General features: G+C 45.8%; 1 protein-coding gene across 5 annotated transcripts in view; it reads left to right on the top strand.

Moving 5' to 3' along the window:
* The window catches only part of FAM76B (family with sequence similarity 76 member B), a 105,584-nt gene extending 99,803 nt beyond the window's left edge, over positions 1 to 5,781 (top strand). For 4 of the 5 annotated variants that reach the window (XM_063951482.1, XM_063951483.1, XM_063951480.1 and 1 more), the window contains exon 10: positions 1,092 to 5,781. In XM_063951482.1, coding sequence (XP_063807552.1) covers positions 1,092 to 1,181 — 90 coding nt within the window. In that variant the 3' untranslated portion in view covers positions 1,182 to 5,781. The remainder of the gene's footprint in view (positions 1 to 1,091) is intronic. The other variant, XR_010202187.1, reaches the window with a different exon arrangement.
* The last annotated feature ends 11,923 nt before the right edge of the window (positions 5,782 to 17,704 follow it).

Below are 17,704 nucleotides of genomic sequence, written 5' to 3'. Positions count from 1 at the left end.
GGGCCGCTGTGGAGAACGGAGTCCAGATAGAGTAAGTGCGCTCAAGTCCAATGAAAGAAAGCTCAACGCGTTTCACTGGTAAGATCCAGCTTCCTCAGGAGCAGCTTCCACTTCCTGAGGAAGCTGGATCTTACCAGTGAAACGCGTTGAGCTTTCTTTCATTGGACTTGAGCGCACTTACTCTATCTGGACTCCGTTCTCCACAGCGGCCCGCAAAAGCCGTGTCCTCCTTGGCATAATTTGGACCTATCTCCCATCACTGGATCTCTACTTCTATCTGGCTTTACCCCTACAGCTATACAAAGGACTTGTTCCAAGGCTGATGCTCACCAACGAGGGGATCTGGTAAATACATACTGAGTACAGTGAATGCACAGAGGGAGGCTGTCCTAGCCTATAGGAATGGACAATTCTAACATTGGAGAATATGAAATTTATTTATTGCTGTCCAGATAAGCTAATCCAAGTTTATACTGCCACCTAGTGGCAAGAGGAATTCCTTCCTTTTTAGTAATTGTCTTATGTGATATGTTATTAAATTGTTACTCTTTTATATAGAACAAACCATCCATTTTTCATTATTATTATTGCTATTTTTATTATTATTATTATTATTATTGTCTTTTAATTATTGACAGTTTATCAATTTAACCATATTTAGCCAGCGCAGGTACACACTTTTTTCTTCTACTTTTGGTTTATATTGTGCCCAATGGCAGAGCACAGCCAGACTGTGCCGTATCTCAGACAAATGGTCATAAACAACTCTCACTGGCTAACGGCTGAAAAGCATGAAATGACGTTCATAGATAAACATATATTTAGTAAAAGTTGCACATAGGTGTATGTAAGTTGTCCATTTGAGACTGAATAACTCATGTTGTGTAGTAGACCGTTGTCTTGAAAGATAACCCTATGATTCAGCCTGGGAGACCCTTGGATAGGGATGACCATCGATGTTTCCAAAGCATTGATGGTTGACAAACCAGTGTTAGATAGTTTTGCTATCAATGATGGATAACATTACTTGTTCACTAACGTTTTTTCTGTTGTGGTTTTTTTTTTTTTTTTTTTTTTCTTTTCCATTTTAGGGCAAAAACAGAGAATTGCTGAAACAGGTCGCGGCTTTATCAAAGGGTAAAAAATTTGACAAAAGTGGCAGCATACTGACCTCTCTTTAAGGAACTTTTTAATGGAAGGACACATTGTTGGTCTGTGAAGCCCTTAAAAATATCTAGTGACAAGGGAAAAACTATCTTTTAGTACATGTTTTATAGTACGTACTGGACTTTTTAAGTTTTACACTTTTCAGACAAACCTACTTCAACTGGCTTGAAGACCCCACCTCCACCCCCCTCTCTGTTCTGTTTCTGCAAAGGAGAGAATGCATCACTACAATAACAAACTTTTCAAGAGTGCATAAGGCAATAAAACAAAAAGATATCAGGTCAGCAGGTAAACCTAGTTTTATTACACTGCTCACAATTTAATGAGTGCTTTACATCTGCTGTGACAAATATATTAGTTAGTGTTCAGATATTTGAACTGTGTGTTTTTAATATTATGTCAGGATTTTAATGCTGGTGCTTAACCCCTCTTCTTTATTTGGAGCGCTGCTGGTTCCCCTTCATCCCAGAAGGGGTTAAAATAAACAAAAAAACTACTGTGTAAATGACTGAAGAGATTTATGATATCCATTAAGTAGTTTTTTAATTTCTTACACACTTGCACTGTGCCTGCAGGGAAACAAAGTGTGCTTTTGTGGAGTCTTGTGGATTTTTACTTGCAAGTGCCTTTGGTGTACCTTGGTTTTTTTTTTTTTTTTTTAAATTATAGGAGTGTCGAGGGAGTTCTGTACATATGTATGAAAACCATGTTTTAATTGATTTTTGTACAGAAAGCGTATATATAGAAATGAACGAATCGCGCATATTTAATTTAATTGTTTCCTTTTTTCTTTTTTTTTGTGTGCCAAAGGGCCGGGCAAGACTTTGCTCCATTCAGCATCATGGCCTCATTAATCGGCAGATGTTGGTCAGGCCTAGCGAATGGGCTTCACTGCCTCAGTGTTGCCTACGCTGGGTGCCATATACAATTTAAAAAAATATATAAATATTTGGTTTCAAACAATCTCGCTCTGCTAAAGTTGTTTTATTAAGTAATATTTTTAGGATAGTGCATTTTTATTTTTTAATCTCATGGTTACTTTTTTTGTACAACTATACTGTTTATAGCAAGGCAAAAAAAAAAAATGTAAAAAAACCTAAATTGTAACATGAAGAGTTTGTGGAATGTTAATGAAGTGTTCGGGTAACTAAGGGGAACCGTTGTCTATTTTCATGTGGTGCATGAGTGTCGTATCGCTGCATCCACCTCTGGTTACTGGTGGGTTAGAGATGAAGGTCATGAAGGAGACGCAATAGTGGAGAAACCATAACTTTACTCATTTCCTCCTCTAAAAATTCTATTTGTTAACACTATACTGGTCACTGTGCAGCTTTAGTGTAAACCCCTTTCCCCCCTCTTCCCTTCCCTTGCTCCATGTATTTTGGAGGGTCTGTTTTCTGAGTACTCTTCCCCCTTCTGAAGAAATTGGTCATCCACAAAGGGCTTAATAAACTGGCAGCTGTTATTGTGGCATGGATTCAGCCTCACAATTGGTTTTGAAAGTCCAAGTGCATTATATATTGGAGCTGAGGCTCACCGTTTTTTCTATGTTGGCGAAACAATAAGATGGGAGGTGGCCTTATGAGAATGTACCAATGAGGCCAGCTTTGGATGATCATTTGGGTGACCCCTTTCTTAAGGGGTACATAAAGAGGGGATCCTATTATGCAGATATAATGGGAGGGGTGGGGCACTATTTTAAAAGGGAATTGTCTAAGACTGCATCACTTTTTATAAAAAGCAACCGGTTTCATTTAAAAACATAATTTCTTCATCCTCCACTATTTTGGCAGTAAAATGTGGTGGTCCGGCAAGAAGTGTAGGAGCATTAGTCTCCCAGTTCAGCTGCTAGAGCAGGCATCTCCAAACTGCGGCCCTCCAGCTGTTGAGAAACTACACATCCCAGCATGCCCTGACACAGCTTTAGCATTCTCTGACAGCAAAACTTTCAGGGCATGCTGGGATTTGTAGTTTCACAACAGCTGGAGGGCCGCAGTTTGGACATGCCTGTGCTAGAGTGTGTGATCTGCTTCTCCCCATCTACCTGCTGCATTTATTAGGTAGCTAGTGCATCAAATCTACCTAGGTCTTGTTGACTGTTGTACCAAGGATGGTGGGATTTTTACGTCCTAGCACAACTGTTGGCAGATCCTCAAAATCCAAAGGCATTTTATGCAAACCAGAAAATAGAAGAGAATAGCTTACAATGTACCGCCTCTGCTGAAGCATCTGCGAGTGGCATGCATTCATACTATTGCTTATCCCTTCCCAAACAAATATATGTAAGGACATCACTGTGGTTTTATAAATGGCTGACAAGCCCATTTTAAGAGCGTCTCTAATTTAAATGTTTTCCATGTTAAGCAGGGCGTCTATGAAATAAACAATGGTGCTCCCCATAGCAACCTTTGACAAACTGATTATTTTTCTTGCCTGTACTCAAAAAAACAAACAAAAGTGAATTGTGACTGTGGACAACAACGTACATTAAGAATATTTAGAATTCCATGTATGAAATTATGAAATGTACGTTTAGATTTTGTTTAGCAGATCCAATAAAAGTATTAAATCTGATTTCTAATTAGGCTGCTAGGCACTGCTTTCTATGGGTCTCACAGCGGCGGTCAGGATACCGATGCTGGAATGCCGCCAGACGGAATCCTGGTAAAACAGGACTATTCCCACTCGTGGGTGTCCACGACAATCATAGAATGGGAATAGAACCTGTGGCAAGCCCATATGGGAACTATTTGCGCACGCTCTGCTGCCTTGGGTGGAGCAGGATAGTTTGAAGAGACAATCATCTAGGCTTATGCCCTTATATACCGCCCTTCTCCTGTTATAGAGTATGCTGGAGGGAGATCATGTTTACAAGTCATCGTATTCTTGTTTTTCAATGAAAAGGAAAATGTGACTGGTTATTTCCTCTAAGACCAAACAAACCTTTTCACCCATTGTCCCCATATCGGTCACGCCTCTTACCAGTGTTCCGTATGTACACATTGTGAATGATTTGGAACAGTGAGTATTGCGCACTCCAGTTATTTTTTTTTTTAAACCAAATTAGTTTAGTGGGTAGAAAAAATTGCTTTCTAAGGCAACACATCTTACCCTATCTATCTCTACCTTGGGTTTTATTTATGCCGATTTCAGACATGTGATCCAGGAGTTTGCCGGGTCTTGCAAGCCGACAAATTCCCTGATCTTAGCTCCGTGACCCTGGTCGGGACATGGTCGGAGTCCGGGTTGTTTCCTTTCACACATTCAGAAATCCTGAGTTGATGCAAAACCCCAGGATTTAGCTGCATGTGTGAAAGGGGTATTAGAGGTAGGAATAATCCTGGTAGAAGTTATACTTAGCATCTCAACACAAACATATGATGCACTACAGATTTTAAATGTGGCCATATTTAGATTGAGTTAGCGCCACTGTTAATAGGGTATCAAGTAATCTGCACCCTTGTTATATTAGTAGTTGTTTTATTTCATGGACAGCAATGACGCACACCTGTAGCTTAACGTAGTCCCAGGTGCAAATTTGCTCCTTTTTAGCTGGAGTTTTTAAATCTAGCTGAGGCCCATTAAGTATAACGCCTCCTTTTTTATGATTCTGTTAATCGTAATGATAAACTGGATTTGTCTGAATTATGTTGAGAATATTTAAGTCAAAAGTGCAGTACATTATAATTGTGTATATCCTATATATTTTAAGATTTTTAACAAAATCTGTGTGTTTTTATTTATTTTGTTTGTTGGTCTTGGTTTACTCATATAGGTCAAAAGAATAAAGGCAAATGTAAACGAACCCTTTCAGATTAAAAAAAATAATATATAATTTTCATTGGATATTTAAACCTTTCTCTATGGACGAATGAAGCGGCAGGAAAAGGTCATACAAATCGAGTTTTTGTTGGAGCAGGCCGTTTCATTCGCAGAGGTGCAGAGTTCCAGCGGTAGTTATGGAGTTCTATTTTTGCTGTGCAGCTCTACGCTTCATACATTTAATGCAGTGTGTAGTCTCTGAAGGGACCTGAGGACAGTGCTTGTCATATCATTCTGTGTGGTTGAGGCAGGAATACTGAAGGCCAAACTACCGGAGCAATGTACAAAAGGCAAAACGATGAGAATACTTCACAGAGTGGTCTTGCAAATGATACTAATCTCTACTAGTTACAGTATTTCCTTCTTGTGTGTTTTTTAGGGGCTTCACAGTATTAAGTCCACATTAAATGACTATAACCTCATTTTTATTTTTAACTTTAAAACTGTATAAAAATGCAAAAAAAATATATTTGAATTATATACTTGGTCTTGGGTCTGTAATGAAATGAGCAGGAGTGCTTCATGTGGATTGGATGATGTACTGTGCTTTTTAAGGATTTTTTTATTTTCAACTGTTTAGTGGTATTACCCAAATGAATTGTTTTGTTCATTCAAAGCTTGTAAATACGCATTGTCCTAACTGCATCATGTATATCTGTATGAATTTGAAGTCTTTTTCACCTGTATAGATTTGGATTCTGTACTTGCACATTTTACTGTTGGCATTTTTGTAAAAAAAAAAAATTTTTTTTTAAATACAATATTTCACAATAAAAAAAATAAACTTGCTAAGTTTTTTCCCCCCCGATTTTGTTTATGCTTTAAATGTTAGTCCTTTATTACCAGCATCCACATCTGCTGCTGGGCTTTTTGAGTGGTTGAAAAATTCCAATGGTGGTTATCCACTTTGTACATGAACCACAAATACAACTAATAAATCTACATACCTCTTCCTATTTAGCGCCACATGGAGTGAGAAGCTTGCCACGATTCCCGGGCTGCGTACTTTTTCCTCCGTCTTTACTAGTTCATCAGTTTTGCATCTTAGTTTGCTTATAGAGTAGTGGGCCCTCAGAATTAGATTTGTCGCAAAGGAATTGGTATAAGGTTGCAGATTAAGCATAATGGTGAGGGCCACTTGTATTGGACCTGGGTGTTGCCTGTTTAACCTAAATTGTGTACTTTTTACTCTCGTTTTGCTACCCTTTTCTGCATTGTGCTACTTATTCCTCAATTTTGCATTTTAGTTCACTTATACCCCTTTCACACCGCACAAATAACCCGGTATCGACCCATATTGCCGGGTCGGCGTGCGGTGTGAAAGGGCAATTGCCGAAATCGCGGGTCACCTGACCCGGCAATTCAACCCGGAAATAAAGCAGTGTTATACCTGGGTTGAATACCGGGGGTAGTGGCTGCGTAAACGGGCTCCCGGGACCTGTTTACTAGACAGGGAGAGGCGGCGCGGAGGTGAGGCCCCCCCTGCTATGGCAACCCACCCGGCTTATCCCGGGTGGGATCCGTCATTGGCAGTGTGAAAGGGGTATTATTGGTGGCAATTTAATTGTTTTGACACACAACTATCACTAGGAGGTGCAAAACGGAGCAAACCCATAGCTGCCTTCTCTGCAATCAGTGGTATAGAACCAAGACACTGCCTGACCTGGTAGTGTGTGCGTTCACATTTGCCCACCACCTTGTAAATGTGGCAAATAACAAATGGGATCCATCAAACAATGGAAGCATCAGCGGGTGCCAATAGCTCATCAGGTTATTATTATTTCTCTGACGTCCTAGTGGATGCTGGGACTCCGTAAGGACCATGGGGAATAGCGGCTCCGCAGGAGACAGGGCACAAGAATAAAAGCTTTAGGATCAGGTGGTGTGCACTGGCTCCTCCCCCTATGACCCTCCTCCAAGCCTCAGTTAGATTTTTGTGCCCGAACGAGAAGGGTGCAGGCTAGGTGGCTCTCCTGAGCTGCTTAGAATAAAACTGTATTTTAGGTTTTTTATTTTCAGTGAGTCCTGCTGGCAACAGGCTCACTGCATCGTGGGACTAAGGGGAGAAGAAACGGACTCACCTGCGTGCAGAGTGGATTGGGTTTCTTAGGCTACTGGACATTAGCTCCAGAGGGACGATCACAGGTTCAGCCTGGATGGGTCCCGGAGCCGCGCCGCCGGCCCCTTTACAGAGCCAGAAGAGCGAAGAGGTCCAGTGAAATCGGCGGCAGAAGACGATCCTGTCTTCAGACTAAGGTAGCGCACAGCACCGCAGCTGTGCGCCATTGCTCTCAGCACACTTCACACTCCGGTCACTGAGGGTGCAGGGCGCTGGGGGGGAGCGCCCTGAGACGCAATATAACAGATAATACCTTAGGTTGGCAAAAGAATACATCACATATAGCTCTTGGGCTATATGGATGTATTTTAACCCCTGCCATTATTACAGAAAAGAGCGGGAGATAAGGACGTCGTGAAGGGGCGGAGCCTATCTCCTCAGCACACAAGCGCCATTTTCCCTCACAGCTCCGCTGGAAGGACGGCTCCCTGACTCTCCCCTGCAGACTTGCTACAGAATCGGGGTAAAAAAGAGAAGGGGGGGCACTATTGGCAGCTAAAAATTATATAAACAGCAGCTATAAGGGAATAACACTTATATAAGGTTATCCCTGTATATATATATATAGCGCTTGGTGTGTGCTGGCAGACTCTCCCTCTGTCTCTCCAAAGGGCTCTTGGGGTCCTGTCCTCTATCAGAGCATTCCCGGTGTGTGTGCTGTGTGTCGGTACGTGTGTGTCGACATGTATGAGGAGGAAAATGATGTGGAGGCGGAGCAATTGCCTGGGTTAGTGATGTCACCCCCTAGGGTGTCGACACCTGACTGGATGATCGTATTTAAAGAATTAAGTGATAATGTCAGCACTTTGCAAAAAACGGTTGATGACATGAGACAGCCGGCAAATCAATTAGTGCCTGTCCAGGCGTCTCAGACACCGTCAGGGGCCCTAAAACGCCCGTTACCTCAGTGGGTCGACACAGACCCAGACACAGATACTGAGTCTAGTGTCGACGGTGAGGAGACAAACGTAATGTCCAGTAGGGCCACACGTTACATGATCACGGCAATGAAGGAGGCATTGAACATTTCTGACACTACAAGTACCACAAAGAAGGGTATTATGTGGGGTGTGAAAAAACTACCAATAGTTTTCCCTGAGTCAGATGAGTTAAATGAGGTGTGTGATAAAGCGTGGGTTTCCCCCGACAAAAAAATGCTAATTTCTAAAAAATTATTGGCACTATATCCTTTCCCGTCAGAGGTTAGGACGCGTTGGGAAACACCCCCTAGGGTAGATAAGGCGCTCACACGTTTATCTAAACAAGTAGCGTTACCGTCTCCTGATACGGCCACCCTCAAGGAACCAGCAGATAGAAGGCTGGAAAATATTCTTAAAAGTATATACACACATACTGGTGTTATACTGCGACCAGCAATCGCTTCAGCCTGGATGTGCAGTGCTGGAGTCGCGTGGTCGGATTCCCTGACTGAAAATATTGATACCCTGGATAGGGACAATATACTGCTAACTATAGAGCATTTGAAGGATGCATTACTATATATGCGTGATGCACAGAGGGATATCTGCACCCTGGCATCAAGAGTAAGTGCTATGTCCATTTCTGCCAGAAGAGCGTTATGGACGCGACAGTGGTCAGGCGATGCGGATTCCAAACGACATATGGAAGTATTGCCGTATAAAGGGGAGGAGTTATTTGGGGCTGGTCTATCGGACCTGGTGGCCACGGCAACGGCTGGAAAATCCACCTTTTTACCCCAGGTCACTTCACATCAGCAGAAAAAGACACCGTCTTTTCAAACTCAGTCCTTTCGTTCCCATAAGTACAAGCGAGCTAAAGGCCATTCCTTCCTGCCCCGGGGCAGAGGAAGGGGGAAAAGACTGCACCATGCAGCCGCTTCCCAGGAGCAGAAGCCCTCCCCTGCTTCTGCCAAGTCTTCAGCATGACGCTGGGGCTTTACAAGCAGACTCAGACATGGTGGGGGCCCGTCTCAAGAATTTCAACGCGCAGTGGGCTCACTCGCAAGTGGACCCCTGGATTCTACAGGTAGTATCGCAGGGGTACAAACTGGAATTCGAGGCGTTTCCCCCTCGCCGGTTCCTGAAGTCTGCTCTACCAAAGTCTCCCTCCGACAGGGAGGCAGTTTTGGAAGCCATTCACAAGCTGTATTCCCAGCAGGTGATAATCAAGGTACCCCTCCTACAACAGGGAAAGGGGTATTATTCCACGCTGTTTGTGGTACCGAAGCCGGACGGCTCGGTGAGACCAATTTTAAATCTGAAATCCTTGAACACTTACATAAAGAGGTTCAAATTCAAGATGGAATCACTCAGAGCGGTGATGGCAAACCTGGAAGAAGGGGACTATATGGTGTCTCTGGACATCAAGGATGCTTATCTCCACGTCCCAATCTACCCGTCTCACCAAGGGTACCTCAGGTTTGTAGTACAAAACTGTCATTATCAGTTTCAGACGCTGCCGTTTGGGTTGTCCACGGCACCTCGGGTCTTTACCAAGGTAATGGCCGAAATGATGATTCTTCTTCGAAGAAAAGGCATCTTAATTATCCCTTACTTGGACGATCTCCTGATAAGGGCAAGGTCCAGGGAACAGTTAGAAGTCGGAGTAGCACTATCTCAGGTAGTGTTACGTCAGCACGGGTGGATCCTAAATATTCCAAAATCGCAGCTGATTCCTACGACACGTCTACTGTTCCTAGGAATGATTCTGGACACAGTCCAGAAAAAGGTGTTTCTCCCGGAGGAGAAGGCCAGGGAGTTATCCGAGCTAGTCAGGAACCTCCTAAAACCAGGCCAGGTGTCAGTGCATCAGTGCACGAGGGTCCTGGGAAAAATGGTGGCTTCTTACGAAGCGATTCCATTCGGAAGATTCCATGCAAGAACTTTTCAGTGGGATCTGCTGGACAAATGGTCCGGATCGCATCTTCAGATGCATCAGCGGATAACCCTGTCTCCAAGGACAAGGGTGTCTCTTCTGTGGTGGCTGCAGAGTGCTCATCTACTAGAAGGCCGCAGATTTGGCATTCAGGATTGGATCCTGGTGACCACGGATGCAAGCCTGAGAGGCTGGGGAGCAGTCACACAGGGAAGAAATTTCCAGGGCTTGTGGTCAAGCATGGAAGCATCTCTTCATATAAACATTCTGGAACTAAGTGCCATTTACAATGCCCTAAGTCAAGCGAAACCCCTGCTTCAGGGTCAGGCGGTATTGATCCAATCGGACAACATCACCTCAGTCGCCCACGTAAACAGACAGGGCGGCACGAGAAGCAGGAGGGCAATGGCAGAAGCTGCAAGGATTCTTCGCTGGGCAGAAAATCATGTGATAGCACTGTCAGCAGTGTTCATTCCGGGAGTGGACAACTGGGAAGCAGACTTCCTCAGCAGACACGACCTCCACCCGGGAGAGTGGGGACTTCACCCAGAAGTCTTCCACCTGATAGTAAACCGTTGGGAAGAACCAAAGGTGGACATGATGGCGTCCCGTCCGAACAAAAAACTAGACAGATATTGCGCCAGGTCAAGGGACCCTCAGGCAATAGCGGTGGACGCCCTGGTAACGCCGTGGGTGTACCAGTCAGTGTATGTGTTCCCTCCTCTGCCTCTCATACCAAAGGTACTGAGAATCATAAGAAGGAGAGGAGTAAGAACTATACTCGTGGCTCCGGATTGGCCAAGAAGGACTTGGTACCCGGAAGTTCAAGAGATGCTCACGGACGAACCGTGGCCTCTACCTCTGAGAAAGGACCTGCTCCAGCAGGGGCCTTGTCTGTTCCAAGACTTACCGCGGCTGCGTTTGACGGCATGGCGGTTGAACGCCGGATCCTGAGGGAAAAAGGCATTCCAGATGAAGTCATCCCTACCCTGGTCAAGGCCAGGAAGGACGTAACCGCAAAACATTATCACCGCATTTGGCGAAAATATGTTGCGTGGTGTGAGGCCAAGAAGGCCCCTACAGAGGAATTTCAACTGGGTCGTTTCCTCCATTTCCTGCAAACAGGACTATCTATGGGCCTAAAATTAGGGTCCATTAAGGTTCAAATTTCGGCCCTGTCGATTTTCTTCCAGAAAGAACTGGCTTCAATGCCTGAAGTTCAGACATTTGTAAAAGGGGTACTGCATATACAGCCTCCTTTTGTGCCTCCAGTGGCACCTTGGGATCTCAATGTTGTGTTGAGTTTTCTAAAGTCACATTGGTTTGAACCACTCACCACTGTGGACTTCAAATATCTCACATGGAAGGTGACGATGCTGTTAGCCCTGGCTTCAGCCAGGCGTGTGTCAGAATTGGCGGCTTTATCATATAAAAGTCCTTACTTAATTTTTCATTCTGACAGGGCAGAATTGAGGACTCGTCCTCAATTTCTACCTAAGGTGGTTTCTGCATTTCACATGCACCAACCTATTGTGGTACCTGCGGCTACTAGGGACTTGGAGGACTCCAAGTTGCTTGACGTTGTCAGGGCCCTGAAAAAATATGTTTCCAGGATGGCTGGAGTCAGAAAATCTGACTCGCTGTTTATCCTGTATGCACCCAACAAGCTGGGTGCTCCTGCTTCTAAGCAGACGATTGCTCGTTGGATTTGTAGTACAATTCAGCTTGCACATTCTGTGGCAGGCCTGCCACAGCCAAAATCGGTAAAAGCCCATTCCACAAGGAAAGTGGGCTCATCTTGGGCGGCTGCCCGAGGGGTCTCGGCTTTACAACTTTGCCGAGCAGCTACTTGGTCAGGGGCAAACACGTTTGCTAAATTCTACAAATTTGATACCCTGGCTGAGGAGGACCTGGAGTTCTCTCATTCGGTGCTGCAGAGTCATCCGCACTCTCCCGCCCGTTTGGGAGCTTTGGTATAATCCCCATGGTCCTTACGGAGTCCCAGCATCCACTAGGACGTCAGAGAAAATAAGATTTTACTTACCGATAAATCTATTTCTCGTAGTCCGTAGTGGATGCTGGGCGCCCATCCCAAGTGCGGATTGTCTGCAATACTTGTATATAGTTATTGTTACAAAAATTCGGGTTATTATTGTTGTGAGCCATCTTTTCAGAGGCTCCTTTTCGTTTTATCATACTGTTAACTGGGTTCAGATCACAAGTTGTACGGTGTGATTGGTGTGGCTGGTATGAGTCTTACCCGGGATTCAATATCCTTCCTTATTATGTACGCTCGTCCGTTCACAGTATCCTAACTGAGGCTTGGAGGAGGGTCATAGGGGGAGGAGCCAGTGCACACCACCTGATCCTAAAGCTTTTATTCTTGTGCCCTGTCTCCTGCGGAGCCGCTATTCCCCATGGTCCTTACGGAGTCCCAGCATCCACTACAGACTACGAGAAATAGATTTATCGGTAAGTAAAATCTTATTTTTTTTATATTTCTTCTAAGAGCTAATGTCCTATGGAGATTTTTATTGACCAGCTGACAGTGACTGGAGAGATGCTTCTTATCTAATACCCCTTTCACACCGCACAAATAACCCGGTATCGGCATATTACCAGGGTCGGAAAGTTGGCCTGAAAGGGTCCAATGCCGGGTCGCACCCGGGAAGGATCTGTTTCCAATTCACGGGTGTGACTCGGAATGGCTATGTGAAAGCGGTGTAAGTAACTTTAAAACTGGTTCTGGAAACACTCTGGATCGAAAAGATGGCTTTGTGTGGAGAAACAACACTTTCTTAAAAATTTTACATTGTTCCCAGCTCCATCAGTATCCGGATGATAGGTGGACAGTAATAAGGTTGACAGTCAATAGGTAAACTCCATATGGTGGACACAAGTTTTTTGGGGTGTTTCCCCCCCCCTCTAACGTCCTAGTGGATGCTGGGGACTCCGTAAAGACCATGGGGAATAGACGGGCTCCGCAGGAGACAGGGCACTTTAAGAAAGAATTTGGATACTGGTGTGCTCTGGCTCCTCCTTCTTTGTCCCTCCTCCAGACCTCAGTTAGAATCTGTGCCCGGACAGAGCTGGGTGCACTTTAGTGAGCTCTCCTGAGCTTGCTAAAAAGAAAGTATTTTGTTAGGTTTTTTTTATTTTCAGAGATCTGCTGGCAACAGACTCTCTGCTATGTGGGACTGAGGGGAGAGAAGCAGCCCTACTCACTGAAGATAGGGTCCTGCTTCTTAGGCTACTGGACACCATTAGCTCCAGAGGGATCGTACATAGGATCGCACCCTTGGTCGTCCGGAGCCGCGCCGCCGTCCCCCTCGCAGAGCCGGAAGACAGAAGCAAGAAGACTTCGAAATCGGCGGCTGAAGACTCCAGTCTTTTTATATGAGGTAGCGCACAGCACTGCAGCTGTGCGCCATTGCTCCCACACTAAACCCACATACTCCAGTCACTGTAGGGTGCAGGGGGGGGGGGGGGGCAGCAATTAGAGACCTCTTGGCAAAAGTGGGCATATATACAGTTGGGCACTGTATATATGCATGGGCCCCCGCCATATTTTTACACAAACGCGGGACAGAATCCTGCCGCTGAGGGGGTGGGGCTTCTTCCTCAGCACTCACTAGCGCCATTTTCTCTCCACAGCTCCGCTGAGCGGAAGCTCCCTAGGCTCTCCCCTGCAGAATCACGGTAGAAGAGGGTAAAAAGAGAGGGGGGGGGGCACATAAATTTGGCGCAAAAACAGTATATACAGCAGCTTCTGGGTTAACACTAAGTTACTGTGTGATTCCTGGGACATATAGCGCTGGGGTGTGTGCTGGCATACTCTCTCTGTCTCTCCAAAGGGCCTTGTGGGGGAACTGTCTTCAAATAGAGCATCCCCTGTGTGTGTGGTGTCGGTACGCTTGTGTCGGCATGTTTGACGAGGAAGTCTATGTGGAAACAGAGCGGGAACAAATTAATGTGGGGTCGCCGCCGACACCCAATTGGATGGATATGTGGAAGGTTTTAAATGATATTACTTCCTTGCATAAAAGGTTGGATAAAGCTGAAGCCTTGGGACAGCCGGGGTCTCAGCCCTTGCCTGATCCTATGTCGCAGAGGCCGTAAAGGGTCTCAGAAGCGCCCACTATCCCAAATTGTTGACACAGATATCGACACGGATTCTGACTCCAGTGTCGATGGCGATGCAAAGTTACAGCCTAAAATGGCTAATGCCATCCGTTACATGATTATAGCAATGAAAGATGTGTTGCACATCACAGAGGAAACCCCAGTCCCTGACAAGAGGGTTTATATGTATGGGGAAAAAAAGGCAAGAGGTGACCTTTCCCCCTTCACATGAGTTATGTGAAAAGGCTTGGGAATCTCCAGATAGGAAACTGCAGATTTCCAAACGGATGCTTATGGCGTATCCTTTCCCACCAACGGAGAGGTTACGCTGTGAATCCTCCCCTAGGGTAGACAAAGCTTTAACACGCTTATCCAAGAGGGTAGCCCTGCCGTCACATGATACGGCCACCCTAAAAGATGCTGCGGATAGAAAGCAGGAGGGTATCCTGAAGTCCATTTATACACATTCAGGTACCTTACTAAGGCCGGCGATTGCGTCGGCCTGGATGTGTAGTGCTGTAGCAGCATGGACAGATACCTTATCTGAGGAACTTGATACCTTTTACAAGGATACTATATTACTGACCCGGGGGCATATAAAAGACGCTGTCCTTTATATGAGAGATGCTCAAAGAGACATTAGCCTACTGGGCTCTAGAATTAATGCAATGTTGATTTCTGCCAGAAGGGTCCTGTGGACTCGGCAATGGACAGGAGATGCCGACTCAAAAAGGCACACGGAGGTTTTACCTTACAAGGGTGAGGAGTTGTTTGGGGAGGGTCTTTCGGACCTGGTCTCCACAGCTACGGCTGGAAAGTCAACGTTTTTGCCATATGTTCCCTCACAACCTAAGAAAGCACCGTATTACAAAATGCAGTCCTTTCGATCACAAAAAGGCAAAGTCCGAGGTGCGTCCTTTCTTGCCAGAGGCAGGGATAGAGGAAAGAAGCTGCACAATACAGCTAGTTCCCAGGAACAGAAGTCCTCCCCGGCTTCCACTAAATCCACCGCATGACGCTGGGGCTCCACAGGCGGAGCTAGGCCCGGTGGGGGCGTGTCTCCGAAATTTCAGCCACAAGTGGGTTCACTCCCAGGTGGATCCCTATGCTATAGAGATTGTGTCTCAGGGATACAAGCTGGAATTCGAAGAGATGCACCCTCACCGTTACCTCAAATCGGCCCTGCCAGCTTCCCCCTTAGAGAGGGAAATAGTGTTAGCTGCAATTCACAAATTGTATCTTCAGCAGGTGGTGGTAAAGGTTCCCCTCCTTCAACAGGGAAGGGGTTACTATTCGACCATGTTTGTGGTACCGAAACCGGACGGTTCGGTCAGACCCATATTGAATTTAAAATCCCTGAACACATACCTGAAAAGGTTCAAGATGGAATCGCTCAGAGCGGTCATCGCAAGCCTGGAAGGGGATTTTGTGGTGTCTCTGGACATAAAGGATGCTTACCTTCATGTCCCCATTTATCCACCTCATCAGGAGTACCTCAGATTTGTGGTACAGGATTGTCATTACCAATTCCAGACGTTGCCGTTTGGTCTCTCCACGGCACCGAGAATATTTACCAAGGTAATGGCGGAATTGATGGTGCTCCTGCCACGGCAAGGAGTCACAATTATCCCATACTTGGACGATCTCCTCATAAAGGCGAGGTCCAGAGAGCAGTTGCTGATCAGCGTGGCACGCTTTCGGGAAGTGTTACAACAGCACGGCTGCATTCTAAATATTCCAAAGTATCAGTTGATTCCTACGACTCGTCTGCCCTTCCTGGACATGATTCTGGACACAGGCCAGAAGAGGGTTTATCTCCCGATGGAGAAGGCTCAGGAGCTCATGACACTGGTCAGAGACCTATTAAAACCAAAACAGGTGTCGGTGCATCACTGCACGCGAGTCCTGGGAAAGATGGTGGCATCATACGAGGCCATTCCCTTCGGCAGGTTCCATGCGGGGACCTTTCAATGGGATCTGTTGGACAAGTGGTCCGGATCACATCTACAAATGCATCGGCTGATCACCCTGTCCCCCAGGGCCAGGGTGTCTCTCCTGTGGTGGCTGCAGAGTGCTCACCTTCTCGAGGGCCGCAGATTCGGCATTCAGGACACGGTCCTGGTGACCACGGACACAAGCCTCCGAGGGTGGGGAGCAGTCACACAGGGAAGAAATTTCCAAGGTCTGTGGTCAAGTCAGGAGACTTGCCTTCACATCAACATCCTGGAACTAAGGGCAATATACAACGCCCTACGTCAAGCGGAGACCCTGCTTCGCGACCGATCGGTGCTGATTCAGTCAGACAACATCGCCGCAGTGGCTCATGTAAACCGCCAAGGCGGCACAAGGAGCAGGGTGGCGATGGCGGAAGCCACCAGAATTCTTCGCTGGGCGGTTGAACGCTGGATCCTAGCAGAAAAAGGCATTCCAGATGAGGTTATTCCTACGCTGATAAAGGCTAGGAAGGACGTGACGGCTAAACATTATCACCGTATATGGCGAAAATATGTTGCTTGGTGTGAGGCCAGGAATGCCCCTACGGAGGAATTCCAGCTGGGCCGTTTCCTTCACTTCCTACAGTCGGGAGTGACTTTGGGCCTAAAATTGGGTTCCATTAAGGTCCAGATTTCAGCCCTATCCATTTTCTTTCAAAAAGAACTGGCTTCTCTTCCTGAAGTTCAGACGTTTGTACACGTTTGTAAAAGGAGTGCTGCATATTCAACCCCCTTTTGTGCCTCCAGTGGCGTCTTGGGATCTTAATGTGGTATTGAGTTTCCTGAAGTCACACTGGTTTGAGCCACTTAAAACCGTGGAGTTAGCATGACCACCTTCCACGTGAGAAATTTTATTAGCCTTGGCTTCAGCTAGGCGTGTGTCAGAATTAGCGGCTTTGTCACATGAAAGCCCATATCTGGTTTTCCATATGGACAGGGCGGAATTGCGGACCCGCAGCTACTTGGTCGGGTTCAAACACTTTTGCAAAGTTCTACAAGTTTGATACCCTGGGTGTGGAGGACCTTGTGTTTGCTCATTCGGTGCTGCAGAGTCATCCGCACTCTCCTGCCGTTTGGGAGCTTTGGTATAATCCCCATGGTCCTTACGGAGTCCCCAGCATCCACTAGGACGTTAGAGAAAATAAGAATTTACTTACCGGTAAATCTATTTCTCGTAGTCTGTAGTGGATGCTGGGCACCTGTCCCAAGTGCGGACTTCTTCTGCAATGCTTGTATATAGTTATTGCTTACATAAGGGTTATGTTATAGTTGCATCAGGGTTGATCTGATGCTCTATTGTTCGTACTGTTAACTGGGTAAGTTTATCACAAGTTATACTGTGTGATTGGTGTGGCTGGTATGAGTCTTGTCCTGGATTCCAAAATCCTTTCCTTGTACTGTCAGCTCTTCTGGGCACAGTTTCTTTAACTGAGGTCTGGAGGAGGGATATAGAGGGAGGAGCCAGAGCACACCAGTATCCAAATTCTTTCTTAAAGTGCCCTGTCTCCGGCGGAGCCTGTCTATTCCCCATGGTCCTTACGGAGTCCCCAGCATTCACTACAGACTACGAGAAATAGATTTACCGGTATGTAAAATCTTATTTCTCTGACGTCCTAGTGGATGC

The sequence above is a fragment of the Pseudophryne corroboree genome, chromosome 2 (genome assembly GCF_028390025.1).
Source record: "Pseudophryne corroboree isolate aPseCor3 chromosome 2, aPseCor3.hap2, whole genome shotgun sequence".
In the NCBI taxonomy this organism is placed as follows: Eukaryota; Metazoa; Chordata; class Amphibia; order Anura; family Myobatrachidae; genus Pseudophryne; species Pseudophryne corroboree.
The sequence above is the reverse complement of the archived record's forward strand: the minus strand, read 5'-3'. Positions and strand labels throughout refer to the sequence as shown.